This window comes from Diorhabda carinulata, chromosome 5 (genome assembly GCF_026250575.1).
Source record: "Diorhabda carinulata isolate Delta chromosome 5, icDioCari1.1, whole genome shotgun sequence".
Taxonomy (NCBI): Eukaryota; Metazoa; Arthropoda; class Insecta; order Coleoptera; family Chrysomelidae; genus Diorhabda; species Diorhabda carinulata.
In genome coordinates, this window is record NC_079464.1 from 12,007,522 (window position 1) to 12,026,004 (window position 18,483).

The 18,483-nt window shown below is 32.4% G+C and overlaps 1 protein-coding gene across 4 annotated transcripts in view; it reads left to right on the top strand.

The window, feature by feature from the left end:
* LOC130893919 (N-acetylgalactosamine kinase) overlaps positions 1-18,483 on the top strand; it is a 108,060-nt gene that overhangs the window by 13,332 nt on the left and 76,245 nt on the right. For 2 of the 4 annotated variants that reach the window (XM_057800375.1, XM_057800372.1), the window contains exons 5-8: positions 4,481-4,638; positions 11,810-12,065; positions 13,598-13,757; positions 14,722-15,089. In XM_057800375.1, the coding sequence (XP_057656358.1) occupies positions 4,481-4,638; positions 11,810-12,065; positions 13,598-13,757; positions 14,722-14,935 (788 nt within the window). In that variant the 3' untranslated portion in view covers positions 14,936-15,089. Of the gene's footprint in view, positions 1-4,480; positions 4,639-11,809; positions 12,066-13,597; positions 13,758-14,721; positions 15,090-18,483 lie in introns of those variants that run through there. The other 2 variants (XR_009059266.1, XM_057800374.1) reach the window with 1 other exon arrangement.

Sequence of the window (18,483 nt, forward strand, 5' to 3'; positions counted from 1 at the left end):
ACGCGATTTTGATAATCATACTCAAATCCAGAAACAAGCAAATAACAAACAAACGTGAAGAATACGAGGTCTGGCTATTAAATAACGAGACTGGTTACGAAAATGGGTTTTATTATAAAAATTATTCTACATTCGAATGCTCGCCTACAATATACTCCCCTTCCCTCGCCACACACCTTTCCATACGTTTTTTCCATTGATCTAAGTGCTGGAACTTCTTTGGTGAGTGCCTTCAGGAACTCTGCCGTTTTTGCTTTATCGCTTCCATCGACTCCAATCGGGTTTCTTTCAAAGCAGATCCTTTTCTAACTTTTCAAGGAAATCTGAGCAGACCCGTAGACGCAAGAGCCTTTGGTTAAGAGTCAGATTTTTTGGCACCAACTTCGCACAGACTTTTGTTATGTGTAAAATTTTTCTAACCGTTCCTTTATCGGCGTTTACAGCCTCGGCAATGGTCCGGATGCTCATTCGACTATCTGCACGCTCTAATTTGGTTGATTTTGATCACTGTATCCGGGGTTGAAACAGTCACAGGGCGACCTGGGCGCTAGTCATCTTCAGTGCTCTCTCCGCCCTCAATAAAGCGCTTAAGCCACTCAAAAACACGCGAACGAGATAGAGAATTGTTCCCAGAGTTTTTTCAATTTAACGAGAAATTTGATATTGACAGACAAATACTATAATAGTGACGGAAACGTGTTTTTGGACACGCATAGACAAGATCTTTTGCATCACCCGTTTAGGGCGCCATCTAGGCCCGTAGTATCATTATTTAATAGCCAGACCTCGTATTGAATGAATTTAACTTTTTAACCTATTTCGTTCTCAGCGTAAGACGTAATTACAACAAAAAAAATTACAGAAATGAATCAATCTTGTTTCTCTTTGTACTGGTTACTGTGGTTTGAAGGTCACAATCGGATTCATATATACAGAGATCTAAAATTTTTATGTACAATATTCATTTCGAATGTAGACAACGGCTTAAATGATATTTAGTTTTTTCCCTACATTAATTTACCAGAATATCGAGATTCTATTCGACCTGGTATTGATTTTTTTTTTGTTAATTATTATTGTCACTTTCTCTGATAAACAAAATAATTTAAAGGCTTTCTTTCGATCTGTTTTATGTTAGCAAAATGTTTGGTAATTATTCAGTTTAGGTTGCATACGCTCGATTTCCTTGAAATTTTAGTATGTTATACAGATTTTTATGCTGAAAAAGTTGGCCGCGGAAAACATTCCTTCACATAGTTTTTATAGTTTGAACATTGGAAAATGTACACTATAGACTATCTTTAGACTATATAGACTATCTTTTGACAACACTTCCCCCCGCCTCCAATCCTCGCCAACATCAAATATAATTAGTTGCGACTAATGTAATGACACAAATCAAATTCAACAATAATCATTTATTTACACGTACAAATAATCATCAATTTCTATTAGATACATTCGTGACATTTCGTCAACAAATGCTTCAATACTGTCTTTTAAATAGAAATTGCCCAAAATACTGACGAAATGAGAACTAGTTCTTCCATAACGAGGTATGTTATCACGACTATTTCCTTCGAAAAATTTAAGCCAACCAAAAAGCTGTAATATTTTATGTTTACCTAGCAACGATCAAATTTCAGCGATAATACTGCACTAGTGCAAATTATCGATAATTTGCACTAGTGCCAAATTTTCGTCTAGGATTAATAAACATCATTTGGTTTTAATTTTATATTTTAAGAAAAGGAACAATTGTTGAAAATGCAATTAGAATATACAACTTTACTGGAGGCCGACGATGGTGTTTCTATGCTGCTTCCACCACTTCTTATTGTCTATTACTTGCGTGGAATTCTGCCCAAAACGTAAACTCATTTTGAAATATTTTTTCACGAACAAAACTGTTGTCAATAAGTTACCGTAGATACCAATTCAATGCCAATATGATGATCGTCAACTACGGTATAATTTAAAGAATAACAAATTTTAAACACAGAATTAAGTTTATTTTAAATTAAATTTTTCTCAGGAAATAGTCTGCCAAAATGCCCTCTCGTGCATGTCAAATTGTCTCATAATTTCCTCGAGTGCGCGAATGCACTTCGACAATTTGACATGCACTCGGGACATTAATATTGAATATCTCGCCAAAGTTACTCAATATTTTCAGTATGAGCCTAATCCAACCTAACCTATCTAAATTTTCAACTTCGAAAAAGTATGTGAAGGAATGATTTTCGCGTCCTATATATTAAATTAATCAGCATAATTTTCTCCATAACATACTACAACTTCAAGGAAATCGGGCGTATGCAACCTAAACTAAATAATTACCAAATATTTTCTTTTATACCACTTTCTAAGAGTCAACACACATCAAGATAATTGCTATCACCCATGATTCTCCGCAACAGCGATGAATTAGAGTGAAATCTGATCAAGAGAATGATAAACACTGAAAAGGATCATTTAAACTAGTTGAAAATTCAATTGCTCAAACTACAAAAAAAAACAAAACACATGAAATAATGTATAAAGAAACATTGCAGGATGTGGTGTAGTTTGATGTCCTGAACTTAAAGCCGAGTGGAAGAAAAGGAAGGCTCGTAGCTTCATAAGTGAGACATTGGATAAGTCATAGAGGGCATAATACATTATCCAAAATTGCAAAACATAAAAATCTTTTTCACTCAAATACAAAAAAGATAAGTTGATACCTACATTTCTAAATTTGAAATTATCACAAATAAAATTTTGTCGCTTGAAGAATGAATATCAAAATTACGTAATACTAAGCTTATTTTTCAAATCATGCAACTATTTGTCACAGAGTCAACAACGCTAATAAAAAATTGAAAATTGAAAAAAATAATAATTGAAATAAGTAAACTATTTTCTATTAATATTTTACAAAAATTTTGAGAAAAATGTCGAGAAATCACTTTTTAAAAGATGCAAAGCAAAGAAAAAATTTATAACCTAATATTGAAACAACAACCTTTTGATTAAAATACAAATTAAATTAAATCAAAATGGATCGAAAATTTAACTGATACTGACATACCAAATGAAGTGAATAAAGTATTATCTTATATAATTATTAATAATTATGAAAATATATTGAAAAACAAAAACAATACAGCAATATCAAACTTCAAAATATAACTAAAACCAAAGAATTTTTCAGTCAAAACAGACATCTCAAAATTTTGAAAGTAAATAAATCTAATAAAACTGAAATCCTGAAATCAGAAGTTTATAAGAACAAAATGATGAAATTATTAAACGATAACACAACTTACAAGAAAATTAAACAAGACCCTACGAATTCTTATCAAAAACTTTTTTTTTTTTTAATTTAATTGCAAATGTACAATCTAATTTAAAAAAACAGAGTAATAAGTAAATGATATGGTTTCTTGCTAAATGACTTGAGGCAGGGGCACCATCCACTGATGGGTCTCCGTAGATAACTCTATGAGATCTTCTGGCCAGCGTCTTTTCAATCTTCTCTATTTCAGTGGATCAGTTTAAAGCTTGGATATTAGTGAATTTTGGTGGTTTTCGTTGCGGTTTTTGGTTCTTATCGCTGCTGTCTGAATAACTCCGTTGATGGTTGGAATACCGAGGTCTGTGTGTAATGCGCGGTTGCTAATAAACCATGCAGCATTAGCTATTATACGAAGTATTTCAGATTGAAAAGTTTGCAGTTTCTTGGTGTTCGATGGTTTACTGCAACCCTATAGCTCTAAGCCATATGTCCATATTGGTTTTAGGATGATTTTGTACATAAGTATCTTATTTTCCATTGATAACTGCGATCAGCCAGTTTATATTTTGAAGCTTTAGTTGTGATTTTTTAGCTTGTAGTGTTTCCTCCAACTTAATTTTTGGTTCAAGTGTAGTCCAAGGTATTTGACTTCGATTTTCACTGGAATCGGACAGACACTTCGTTTTATGGTGAACGTGATTTGTGTGGATTTGTCAGAGTTGACTTTTATTCTCCACTAATATAGCTATTCTTGTAGAATAGTTAGGTGGTATTGTAGCTTTCTGATGCTCTTGTGGGGTCTGCATCTCAAGAGATTATTGCAGTGTCATCTGCGAAGGTAGCGATTAGAGTATCGTCGGTAGTTGGAATATCAGCAGTATGCATAAGGTATAGATAAGAGTTCAGGACACTTCCTTGGGGAACGCATAATGTTATGGGTTGATAATTGGATAAGGAGGTTTGGAAAAACAAAATAATGATCTAATTCGATGTTTTTATTTCGCAAAAAAATTGGAAATTCGGAATGTCATACCTCTTAAAATATATGGTTTGCCAAAACTGCACAAAGCTGACCTTTTCGACCGATTGTTTCAAGTATCCAAATTCCTCTCACTCCATTATCTAATTATTTGAAAAATAGTTTGGAAAAAAAATTATACTAAAACAAGTAATATATCAAAAAGACTTATTTTCCTGTTTTAGGTTGTGCGAAACATATAGAATTCAACCCCTTACGATCAACAGATGTTACTTTACCTGGAAGGGCGACTTTCGTAATTGCACACAGTTTAATTAGTATGAATAAAGCAGCAACCGCAGATTTCAACTGTAGAGTGATTGAGTGCCGATTAGCAGCGCAGGCAAGTGAAATTTCTTAAAACGGCTCTCGTTCTGATTTATATTAAAGAAATATTTTCCCTAAAACATCTTAATTCAGTTAAAAGTTTTATAGTAAAAACTGTCAATTCGTTATTAATTCACCCTATGTCTATTTTGTCTCATGAAAAAAGATGATAGGGTAGAAAATATGTCGTGCATCAGAACTAACTTTTTGAAATCTACTTTTCCGTACTGACTTCTAAGTTTTGACGTGTAGAATAGACATTATCAAGTTTGACGTTTCTTTATTGTTGAGGTTTTGAGTTAGCGACACACATTCAATAAAATGACAACCTCTTAATAATTTTCATCAGTATTTGTAACTGAGAGATAGAGCATACCATAAAAATGAGTTTATTGAGTAAACGCTTGTCTTTTTATGCTTGAATTCATTTTGAGTCAAATGAATTCAGGGTTAGTTTTAATAAAAACTGGTCAATAGTATTTTTGGTGCCTGAATTTTTGCAGCTGATTTCATATAGAATTAGTATTTTGAACTAAAATATGGAATTAGATTTTGCCCAGCAGCTCATTTTTTCAAAAATTATCATTTTAAAGATATTATAGAAATAGAAAGACATAAGAAACAGTCTTTGATGACCATCTACTCACCAGTTACTCATTGAACACTTCGGAAGCTTCGACATTCTAGAATGCCACATTTATACTAGATCCTTTTTTGATTTTTGAACCTCAGTCGTATAATATAGTGGTATAATAATATCTTGGAATCTTTCACCCTGCTCTTCATTGGTGACTTTAAGTTTTCTGGAAAATGATCCAAGTGGTTACACCAAAGGAATTTGAAACTGTTAAGCATCTTCGTCTTAAAAAATGTTTGGCAATTGCAAGAAATAAAGTCAGGCTTTTCTGTTTATTACGAAGACAAGATATTTAATGAGTTGCTTTATTTGTGGATCGTCAAATATTTCTGTCTTAATTTTTTCCTTGCTCAGCTGAGAGATTTTTTCACCTAGGTATCCAAAACATGATCTATTTTTATCAAGAGCCTCCACAAACTGCCTCACAAAGCCCAGTTTAATATGAAGGGGAGGTCGTTCAAGTAATGGGCTGTTAATGATATTTTGTTCTCAGAGATCCATGCTTTCTTTTCTATCCCAGCGATGTGCTTCGTCAATGCTATCCCAGAGGCAATGGAAGCAAGGATATTTGGTGTCCAAGGGGAATATCTACCATTTTCAAGTTCACACAGACTTTCCAATACCTATAGTGTTGTATTGTTCTTTCGTTTTTGTTCCCATTGAACACATTCTAAACTTCGGTTAGAGCTCTCCAGAAATAGCCGCCAATCATCAGAAAATTATTCAAGAACGCCAATTTTCTGAAGAGAGAAGAAGTCCTCTAATTTAATAACAAAATACAAGATTGTCTTCTTGAGAAAAGAACGGTAATAGATAATTTTCCCTTGTACGATAAAAAGGAATATCGATTCCTTTTTCCAGTAAATTGTTCTCCTTCATTCTGGAAGCTAGTAACTCAGAAACTTCTTTAATTCACTTGCGATAAAACGTTGAGGAATTGATGACATTTCTTCATAAACACTGTTATTTTCATTAGTAGATTGGGGGTGAACAGAAAAACACCACTCCTCCTCAGAGAGCTCTAGTAGCTGATGAAATATTGGATTCAGTACATTCTCTGTGAGTGAAGGTGGGTGCGTCTTGCAAATACTGAGTTAGGATACGTCTACTTACTACGACTGTGATTTTTTGGCTTCTCCCAAAATCATCGGTACACCAAATGTCAGACTGTTTCTTTTTTCGGTACTCCACTGTTGTAAGTGTTCTACACAAGCTTTGTATACTTTATGTGGTATAAAAAATTGGCTGCAGATATAAATACTCGAAAAATATACTGGACTGTGGGGAATTGTGCAAAAGGGAAAAAAGTTTTCGTACTGTTAGGAACTTGATTGATTGAATATCACAGAAGGGGGAGATTTGCGGTAATTGCTTACAAAAGTCAAGCCCAATAATCATAATTTGTTGCCACACCATAAGTAAATCCTTCTCATTAAAAGTTTTCTGAATGAAATTTGTGAAAATTGATTGGTACTTGTACTGTGAGTCAAAAAACTAAAGTTGAACTTCATTTCAATCACTCACAACACAATCAATTGAGATTTAATTGAAAATTTGTTTAGATCGTTTTATGATTGAATAATTAACCCTATGAAGCAATAAATTCTCATCTTTTTTTTCTCGAAAACTGTTAATTCGTGGTTGAAACTCAGCCACAATGCAAGTTTCTATCATCTATTCATCGATATTTGGAAATTGATAGTAAATATAGCTGCAGGTGGTCTACCGGATCCAGAAAAATTTTGAGAATGATCTATGAAACAAAAAAAGCTTATGAAGCAATGATCTGAACACACACGTAGGGAGCTGGTTCTTTGGAGGTAGTAACATGATCAATACCAAACTTTGAAACCTGCTAGCCCTAGTGGAGCTGATCCATCTGATAGATATGTTCTCAAGCAATGTTGGAGAGCTACTTCGGATGTTGGTGGTACGAATGCCAGGTTGAACTTAGACTGCATAAGTGCTTTAGAAAACCTGTCAAATCGCAATTTATCCAAAGTTTTTCCTTCCCTACCCCCATAGAGTGTTATTAAAAATCGGTGGTCAGTTTGGTAATATCTTCATGTCAAGTGTTATGCTCGAAGAGAAGTTTGATTTCTTCGGAAAGTGATTCATTTTTCTCCAACAGCTTCATATCATCTTCTTATCTTATTTTAAGAGTGTAGACGGTGTGTCACATCCACTTCTGGCGTGGTATTTGTTTCTGAGATCTTTTACAATTGTTTATAACGAAAATCTAATTTAACAATAAACGAATATAATAAAATCTCAATGAAGAAGGTGCGAAAGAACTTTTGTGGTAGCTTTACTCACCAGTGCTTTTCAAAGGGTTAAAGGGGAAACTGTACGGAGAGGGTTGGCCGAACAAGTTTACTTTTTGGTTCCTTTCTACGTATAATTTATTCATATATAACTACTATAATAACCTTTTTATTGATAAATGGGTTGGTGTAGATGATATTATGAGAAACTTGAAGTTAAAACGACAATATTCCAAAAATGTTGTAAACTGGTCCAACATTGATGTGCAGTAGTATGTTCTAACTTTTATGATAATCATGTCTTCGATATGGCGAGTTCTTTAAGAGACATTACCGTAAAATTGCAAAAATACTCCTTTTGGGAGTACATATCATTTCCTCCCAACACAACTCCGGCGAGGGGGAAAACCTATGATAGTCATATTGGGATAAGAATGAAGTCATTGAAACAATTAAACCTTTCACTGCAATTATTTCCGGTGGACATAAATTACCATTTTGTGAGAGGTATTGGATTGATTTATTGAATAACCAAATTAATTCCTCTACTTTGTTAATCCTTATTGAAAGAGTATCCGGAATTATCTATTTTTATATCTATTTTCATCTTAGCGAAATATCCATAGTTGATCGTCAAAAAGTCGTTATCTACTGAAGTAATGGAGAAAAAATCAGGAGCTTCTCATGTTGAACAACACCTCCTACTGATCGGAATAATCGCAAATGAAACTTCACTGTTATGGCCCGTTTAACTTTTCGAATAACTTTGTGCTGAATATTCAATGAGTTGTAAACTGAAAACACAGAACTTTAACAATACCATTACCCTTTGAATTCTAAAATAAAACAACTTCAAACTGTTACATTTCTATAATACACTGCTTCGAGAAAATTTCGTACATTTTTTTCTTCTTACCAGTGCAGTGTCTTGTTGTGCTATGTTTGAATTCAGTGTTACTTTATGGGTTAAAAACCCTGAAATTTCATCGTTACGAACGTTCAGTCAAACAATGCCGAGACATGTGAAAATGCAAATTCAGATTTGTTATTAAGGATTACTATGATGAAGTTATGGATACGCCTTGATGTTTTTCTTCAATTTTTTTCATTCTAATGCTCTTTTTATTTTGTATTCCCTTTCAATACTTATGTATTCATTATCGTGGAATTCATTATTTAATAGAGAATGGTGGTGAATTGATTTTTATTTTTTTTTAAAGAATAGTTTCTAAATTGCCGTTCCTCAAATGAGAAAACCACTATCCTCTGAAAAACGCAATGTAATAGACAATTCTGATGAAATGAACATCCCTAAGGGCGCGCAATTGTAAGGAGAGGGTTGTAACCGCTGCCTAGTTTCGAAGTTTTTGCGTCTCTTCCGGACAGCGCAAAGACTCGAATACGGACTAAAGACATCTGCAAGCGCTGTTATTTATATAATTTTGATGATAAATTGTTTTGATTTTAGGTTTCCTTTAATTGAAACTTCGTTTTAAAACAAAAAAGACCGGTTTCGGTCTTTTTCAAATAATAATTTGCAAAAAAGTTGAGTTAATACCGACATTTCTACTACTATTATTAAATTATGTTCTTAAATTGCCGCTCTTGAATATTGAAATACTTTTCCTTTGAAAAACATGATGTCATCACTAACGTCTCTATTGTAAGGAGAGGGTCGTAACCGCTGCCTAGTTTTGACGTTTTGCGTTTCTTCCCGACGGCGTAACGACTCTAATCCGAACTGAAGACAACATCAGCCAGCACAGCTATTTATATAGTTTTGTTGATAAATTGTTTTGATTTTACTGAATATTCAGTTATTTGAAAGCTTGGCAAATATATTAAAAAGTGTACACTTCGGTAATGTATTGCTCCATGCCCACAACCAAACTTGTATTGTCAATAGAGACATCATCTAAGTAGCTAGTTGAAAAGGCAAAATGTTCATTGATACCCGTGGTCAGAGGATAAGTTCAGTGTTTATTCATTAAAACGGTTTAAGTCCATTTTGGAAAATATATGAACAAAATAACGTGGATTATTAGGAAATTTATTTTTTGAAATATGCTTTTACTAACATCATATACCTACCTATTTAATTTCATAGGGCTTACAAGATATTGTGTAAAATTAATTTTCATTTTAACGTCAAATAACTGAAAGATTTATATCGTATTTGTTCAGAGGTAAAATACATCCTAAATTCGTACATTTTTTTATTAAGACTAATTGACGCCAAAATTCTATAATTTCTCTCGAGCTCAGTAGAGCAGTGTATTTTCTGGGATTTATCTGGATTTTCGTAGGAAATAACATTTCGACGGAAAGAAGCGACAACGGATAAACAAGCACTTATTTAATTTAAGTGAATTTATCGACCGTAAAGATATTAAACACCTCACTTGGAAATTGAATGTCACGGTTTGGCAATTATATAAATAAAATCTCCACTGATAACGACAATGTGATGGATATTATTGTCCAGAAGGGTGATAGATATTTCCTGTGTTACCGCAACTTTACGCCCCACAACATCTCAGTCTAGTTTATATTTTAGTGTGCTAGGAAACTCATGTTCTCCTAGGTTATGTGGGTCGCAGAATTCTTTCCTTACAAGTTTCTGCCTTCCCTTCAAACATCATGTTGTTTTCTTCTTCTTTTTTTTCGCGTTTTATTTTGTATCCTGCACTTAACTAAATTAAGTTATAATTATTCAAGTTCTTTGTTGATTTAAACACGGTATGCCAAGCATCAAATTTCTTTGTAGTAATTATTTCTTTTTTGCTTCAATAAAATCTTTACGCATATATTTTGCAAAATCTATCTCATTTTGATAGTATTTCAAAATTTTGAATTTTATAAATAACTTTATGCCGAATTTCGAAAAAAGTGAAGGGATCAAAAATGTAGCTCAAAAAATTTCCTACAAAGAAGGTTCCGTGTGATTTTTTTCTCATCTCAAAATTACTCTTACAAGAAGCGAATTTCGTATTACTGGATTTTTTCAACAGTGCATTTTTGCCTATAACTCAAAAAAGACTTGAAATTTAGAGGTAAACTTCTAAAAAAAAATGCCGAGTAGGAAATTACCTTCGATGAACCTGAAATATGATTTTTCCTAACCTACAAAAACTCTAAAGTGCCAGAAAACCTCTTTTAAAACCTTTATTATTGTATGAAAATTTTTTAAACTACATTTTTGACCCCATCACTTTTTTCGAAATTTTTCAATTTTTTACTTCTTATTTATCAACAAAACTATATATCTCCTCGTTCCTGAGATATAGGCATGTAAAGCTGCAAAATCAGAACTGAATTTCTCGATCCATTTTTTATGTATATTTTGTTTAATTCGATGAAATTTTTTTCTTTACATTTTTTTCAATGATCCACAGCAACCTCTTTCATGACTACTTGATAAATAGAATATTTATTTAAGCTAGTTAATTCAGCAATTCTTATTATGATTTCATTATCAGATTGATGAGTATTTTCCTTTTTCAAACATTCGATTATATTTAAAATAACTGGCTGTGTCTGTATATCTAAATCTTTATTAATGTCTTTCATTTTCTTTATTCGCCGATGGTCTAAAGAACGCCATATTCATATTTATATAAAGAACTGTATGAATTAAATAAATCTCACCAAGCCACGCCACTGCTTATCGCAGACTGTCTAGCAGGAATATTTCAAAGAAATTGTGTACATACGCCTTCCGACAAATTCGCCCAATAAAAATGCATTTATATTCACGATTCGTTGTTTTCATTGACAAATGTCCACGTGGACTGACGGTTTGTTAGATATTTACCGAATTTTATATGGGCAGTAAACATTATTTTTCATTCCTTAATTTGGTATGAGTGTCGGAAGTATTTATGAAATATTGATTATTCCTCACATAACTGTCTTCTGCAATTGACATTGGACTTTTCGGGTCTCACTTTAATAACATCCGCGCAACTATTGTCAAGGTCTTAGCTCAAGACGATTTCCACTACATTTACTAAAATTTTCTCGACTGATTTTTTTTACTGATTTCATACTCCGGTTAAAAATTGAATTCGATACCCAAAAATTTTGCATTTTGAATGGAGTGATACGAAATGATTCTCCTCAAAAGCTGTGACTTATTATTATATTTACAAATTTTATAAAAACATTATGGAAGGATTGATAAATGAAATCGAAAATTCCAAAGCTGCGCACATATGTTTTTTTTTCTTTTTCTTGTGCACTTCAGTGTATTTAAAATGGGATATTCAAATTTTCATCATTTTCAGATATTGGCCTTTAAACAAGGCGTCGATTGGACGAAAATAAAGCGTCTATCGGAACTTCAACAGGCTCTATCTCTTAATCTCTCCCAGATGATATCCCTCGTCGAATCGACTTTACACGAACAGCTTTATACTATAGATGAGATCGTGACCGAACTTGGAACGTCTTTTCAGGCGCTCGAAGCGACATCTCTCACGCCTAACACGAAACAGATCAAAACTTTCAAACTGCGACAAAGAGCGTTACATGTTTTTAATGGTGAGTTAGTTTTAAATTGATTAGGAAAAAAATGAGTTTACCTGATATATAATCAAGATGAAGCGAATTTTGAAAGAATTTCAAATTACTCATTTTGTTGAATCAGATTAGTAGTGATTTAGAAGTACGCAATTAGTATATTGAAATTAAATAATTTGCAATTTATATATAACTTTGTAAAAAGAACTTTCTATTCCTTAACTTTAACGTATAAGTGGATATTAATGTCCTTTGAATTTTTGATTACGACGGCATAACTTGAAGAAATGTTTTAAAGACCAATTTTTAACGAATATTTGACAATATTTTTTATTGGCATCTATACTTTCAAAGATAAATCTCTAAATAAATCTAGATTTTTTTCTTATTCATATTTTCTCACGGAAGAGCTTTCTCCTCAACATTTTTTTTCTAGAGGTTTCTGGGGATGTGATTATAGTTGAGGGAACTGTTGAAGATCAATTTTTTTATGAGTTCAAAATCTGAAGAGTTTTATTGATTTCGACATACATTTTATTGAAACAGTGCAGAAAATTTCTCATTAGAATTCTCTTAAAAGTAATTACTTACCACTGATAGTTGAACATATTTAGGCAGTTCAAAAAAAATTATGGGGACTTCCTCATTAACCAAACGAACGTTTAACATAGTATCAGTCTTGTGGAAGAACCACATTTGATTAAAATATTTGATCATTTACTGTTGATTCCCAACTATCAATTTTCATATTATCCTTACACGTTTTTCTTCTTTCCAAATCTTCAGTAAAGCTTCTTGATTACCACAAGATACATTTTGAGTTGAAATTATTGAAATAACAAATGAAAGTAGCTTCAATATCTTCTTATGTTTAGTAGGCATATCAGAGTGGAAATTATTTCCAAACAATAATATTCAATAGTTCAGGATGCATACTTGAATTATTAATTACCTTCTTCTTCTTATTCATTTTTAAGATCTCATGATCTGTTAGTTTTGCAGATTCCTCTGTATCAGTTCCTGGGAGGTGGACTGCCAGCTGTCCATCCATCTCTTAAGTGGTCGTCCAGATATTAATTACCTGTGAAACGATATTCCTGGCTCATTTTTCAGGCTGTGACTTTTACATCTGAATAACCAACGGTTTACCATTATAATGAGTGTAAAATACACTCGAATAATAACACTTTGCAGTTAGATAATCAGTATAGATTAGATTATTTAAAGAAATGTATAAATTAAATAAATCTCACCAAGCCATGCCACTGCTTATCGCAGGAATATTTCAGTGAAATTGTGTACGCCTTCCGACATCTTCCACCAATAGAAATGCATTTATGTTTACGATTCGATGTTTTCATTGGTAAATAGTGGAGATGATGAGTCCACGGGGTTAGATGTTGAGCACTTAGCCGCGGCAACTTGTCTTTAGCCTCGTGACAAAAAGTATTACTTTAGTGTCTTAATAACTATTTTAGTGCTCTGTAAATCATAATCATAAATTATCGTTTAAAGAGATTAATAAATGATCCCTATTTCTTGTATATTTCCAGAGGCTCTTAGAGTGAAAACATTTATAGAAGTGTGTTCCAGAGATAACGCGGAAGGCGATGGATTCAACGATCAAGTTTTACCGACGTTAGGACGACTCATGTCAGAAAGCCACGAAAGCCTCAAAGAACTATACGAGTGTAGCCATCCTCAATTGGACAGGTAAGTTTTGTTATAATTTAATTCTTCCTTGGTCTTAGATAGTCAAATTTGTTTGGGCGATAAATATTCAATATTTCCATATTATTTTTAGACGTATTTGGTATACATATTAATACCTGAAATGAACAATAGAAATAAAATTTATCTCTACTAGAGAAGAATGTATTGGGTGGGCAACTAAAAACGGCCATCGGCCATTTCTCAAGATTATGTTACAGCTTCAGGAAAGAAAAATAATGAAAGTGGCTTCTGCTGTGATGAACTATCACAAGCAATAGCCGCCAGAAACGTCTATTGGGCGGTCAGTTGGTTTTCAACTAAGGAAACCCAAATATGCAAATAGAAAACCAATTTAGTGAAAATATGCACAATAATATTGGAAATAAGTAAAAAAATCTCATATCAAGTTATTGATGTATCAAATACAATAAATTTCTTTCCTTACCTTCACCAACACCAACAAATACACTGCCTGACACGCGCTTCGATAACCAAGTTATCTTCTTTGTTTTCAGTTGATGCGCCCCGATTTGGATAAATCTTTTACTGAACCAGTTTCTTTAAACTTTTTTATTAATTCACTGACAATAGTTGTTATGGGATTTCGGTTAGGATATAAATTATTAAAGATAAAACACGTTTCTTGTGTTGTGTGATCCATTTGAAATGACAAAGTTCATTATTTTTCCAGAAAAAAGAAAGATCTGACAACGATATAGATACGTCATATCCGAGATAATTGAATCTTTCCATACATAAAACTCACTCTGTTTTTTCTATTTTCTGCATTATTTTCCTTTCTCATTCTATTTATTGAAAATATGAAATAATATTGAAAAGTAAAAAAAAATCTCATATATCAAATTATTGACCTTTGTTTATTAAATACAATACGAAATAAACTACATTGCTATCAATAATAATTCTATTCCATAATTACAATTGAATTTTTTTTCTCTATTAGATTAGTGGAATTATCGAAAAACTACACTTTCGGTACAAGATTGACAGGAGCAGGCTGGGGCGGGTGTACAGTGTCACTATTATCTCCAGAAAACGTTGAAAAATACATGGATTTCTTGAAAGAAAACTATTACAAGGAGCTTGGAATTGTGGAAGGATTTTCATCAATTCTATTTGCCACCGCTCCTCGGGGAGGGGCTTGTATTTACGTTTGAAAATACTTCTGTTATCGACTGAGTTGTCGGAATCAGGAAAAGTAAATAAATTTTCAGCCTATAGGACAACCTTTAATTTCCTGGAACATAATTTCATGTTAGACAAGGTTGTTTGGAATGAAATGAAATTAATAAAATTTCAAAAATTAGAAAAGAGTACAAGATTGGAATTATAATTCCATATCATATCATATATCATATTTTTTTACTAAACACACTGTTAACACTACCACTGCAAACAAATACACTGCCTGACGCACGCTTCGATAAACAAGTTATCGGCTTCAAAGGCTGAAAATAAACTTCCTTCCTCACCTTCACCAACATTCACATTTACACTGTATGATCTGCGCTTCGATAACCAAATTATCGTCTTCATAGACTGAAAATAAACCTCCTTCTCTGAAAACGTTAACTTGGGTATCAAAACGCGCGTCAGACAGTGTAATTGGTATAGTGGTGGTGTAAACAGTGTGTTCATTATGAAAATCACCAACGGTTCCAGAAATGTCAACTTAAATTTCTCTCTTAGATGGAGAGTCTGCTTTTCAGATTTTTTAATTCCTGGCATCTTCCTTTTCCTTCAAAGTTGTTGCTTCATGATCCCAACCCTGCCAATCCATTCTTGGTGTTTCTCTTCGCCTTTTCCTCGTTTATATACCTCCACTATTCTCCCTACTTTTTAAATTATTCATTATTTGTTCCTACTAATCAGGTGCGATACAACTCCTGATGATTTTTAATCCTTTGAAATAGGGTTGCGCCAACTCGGGACGAAAATATTTCAGTTGAACGAAAAGGTAGTGAGAGTACATCGTACGGGATTCAGTCAGGTTATTACCTGGAATTCCTACTTTGTAAAGTAGGAAAAGCTAAGAACCCCAATATTGCTACTATCCTTTGTCAAATTAAAATAATAAATTCGTTTGGGTTTGTGACAATTTGAAAATGGCGTTTGTAGTATGCTAAGTCATCGGGGAAATAAATTGCTTGTAAATAATAATTTTATATTTAAAAAAGTGGCGAAATTCTTTGGCGCTGCTCAGTAAAAGGGTGTAAAGCAAAGACCTGCAAAGATAGTAAATTCGAAATTGTTGAATCATTGTATAAGGAGCATTCAACTATAAGAGATATAAACTTAATTCGCCGCCCCATTGATAGAAATCGCTTTAAGATTACTGAAAATATCCCAAAACACATAAACGAATTTGCTTTTACTCAAGAGACAGGGAGATTAAGAAAATATTTACGTAACTTCTCGTCGGTTTCTTTTATTCAGGTAATAAAAATTATGTTTTATTAAAACTTCAAAGTCTTTTTTCTCCATATTCACTCAACAACGAAAACAATGTTTGTATGAGTACCTGTAAGATTAATATAAAAGTTTGACAGGTGACATCAGAAACAAGTGTTTTTTTTATTTATTATTATATTATAATTTTTTCACTGAATTGCATCCATATATTATTGTGGGGACAGACATATTATGTATTCTTCTTCTAATATCTACCTACCTGTTTGATTACTATTCAAGTTATCATTTTTTTTTCATTAAATATTACAACTGTTTATGTTCATTCGTTTTACGTGGTATTTACATTGTTTTCAGATCTTTCCTTTTTCCGGAAAAATAATGAATTCTGTCATTTCAAATAAATCGCCCTAATTATTTTTTTTACGAAATATCAACTTCCCTGGGTATTTGTCTAGTACTTAAGTGTGTCTTCTAACTGGACACAAACAACTAAATATTTGTTTTCTGCGCTCCGATTTGGATAAATTTTTCACTGAACCAGTTTCGTTAAACTTTTTTACTAATTTACTGACAGTAGATCTGGTTATAGGATTTCGGTTAGGATATAAATTATTAGAGATATAACACGTTTCTTGTGATGAGTGATCCATTTCAAATAACAAAGCTCATTATTTCTCCGGAAAGGAAAGATCTGATAACAATATGGATACGACCATAACATAAAAAATTTATAAAAATCGCACAAGTCGTATCCGAGATAATTAAGGTTTTCCATACATAAAACTCACTCTGTATTTTTTGATTTCTTCATTATTTTCCTTTCTCATTCCACATTTCTTATTAAGGACCTAAAAAACTAGCAACAGGATGAAACTATCTCCTTTATTTATACTTTTTTCCATCAGAAATCTTTTGATATTCCTCCTCTCAAGTTTGCATTCTTATTGTATCATAATTCACTATCACTAATTTTGTCTTCTTCAAAGCATTCCTATATTTCCTTTTCTTCCATTATATATATATATATATATATATATATATATATATATATATATATATATATATATTTCCATTAGAATTACGATAAATGAAATATTTTGTGTACTTTTCTAATTTTTTTTATAAACTTGTAGTTTCAATCAATACATTTTAATTTGATAAATATGCTTTATTAATTGTGGCGGTGCTAAATAAATATTGTTTTTTAGTTTTTTCCATAAAGTTTTTTTACAATTTTTCCCTAAAATTTTGTTAATTTCTAAAAAAAACGGGGGTTGTAATTTGATTCACCACTAAAGAATGTAGCAGGATAAGATATTGCGATTCGGATTCACTCAATGACAACTTCTCTTCATATTCATGGTGCAATATGGATTTGATGTAAGTATGCGATTTATATGAATCAGAATCATCAATTTAAATACGTTGATATTTCATTGATGTTATGTTTTAATTCTACTCCTGCTGTGATACTTTGTTAATTTAACATTATGATTCCATGAACTGTCATCATAAAGTTTGACATTTTTAATATTGAACGTACTCCGAACGTGAAAACTGATGTGAATATGTCAAATCTGACACTGTCAAACTGTCAAAATTTTAAATCGAAATCAAAAGTTTGCCATGAATCAAGAAAGCCTTCAAATTTTTTTTTCAAATTTGTTGACGAATTAGCTCCTTAGTGAAGTAATATTTTGACATAAGCAAACTTTGGAAAAAATTAACACGTGGCGCGGTGTCAGGGCTAGTTGTCACTTTTATTCCCCTATTTTTTACGCCACTGGAGCAAACTCTTTTTTTAATTTTGTTTTAAATTGCCTGATTATTTTTAGTTGGAAAACTAATAACCTTTTATGGAGCTAGAATGAAGAGCGTTAAAGAAAATCCGCACTTTGTTCTTGAAAGGAGATTTGAGCATAAATATTCGGTTAATTATGGGTGGGTATGGTTGGAGATTGCTTAATCGGGCCTTACATTTTACCAAATAAATTAAATGGAGCAATTTATACGCGCTTTCTGGAAGAAATGTTGGATAAATTGTTGCAGAATATATCGTTAAATATTACACACACACACACACATGTGGTTTCAGCACGATAGAACATCTGTTCATTTCGCTGTGGTTTCGCTTTTACGTTTTAGGGGAAAATGGATTGATCGTGATGGGTCCAATTGTTGGCCTCAAAGATCACCTGACTTAAATCCTATCCATTTTTTTATATAGGGATATATGAAGTCCTTAGTGTACGAAACAATCATCGAATCTGAACAAGATTTAATAGCTAGAATT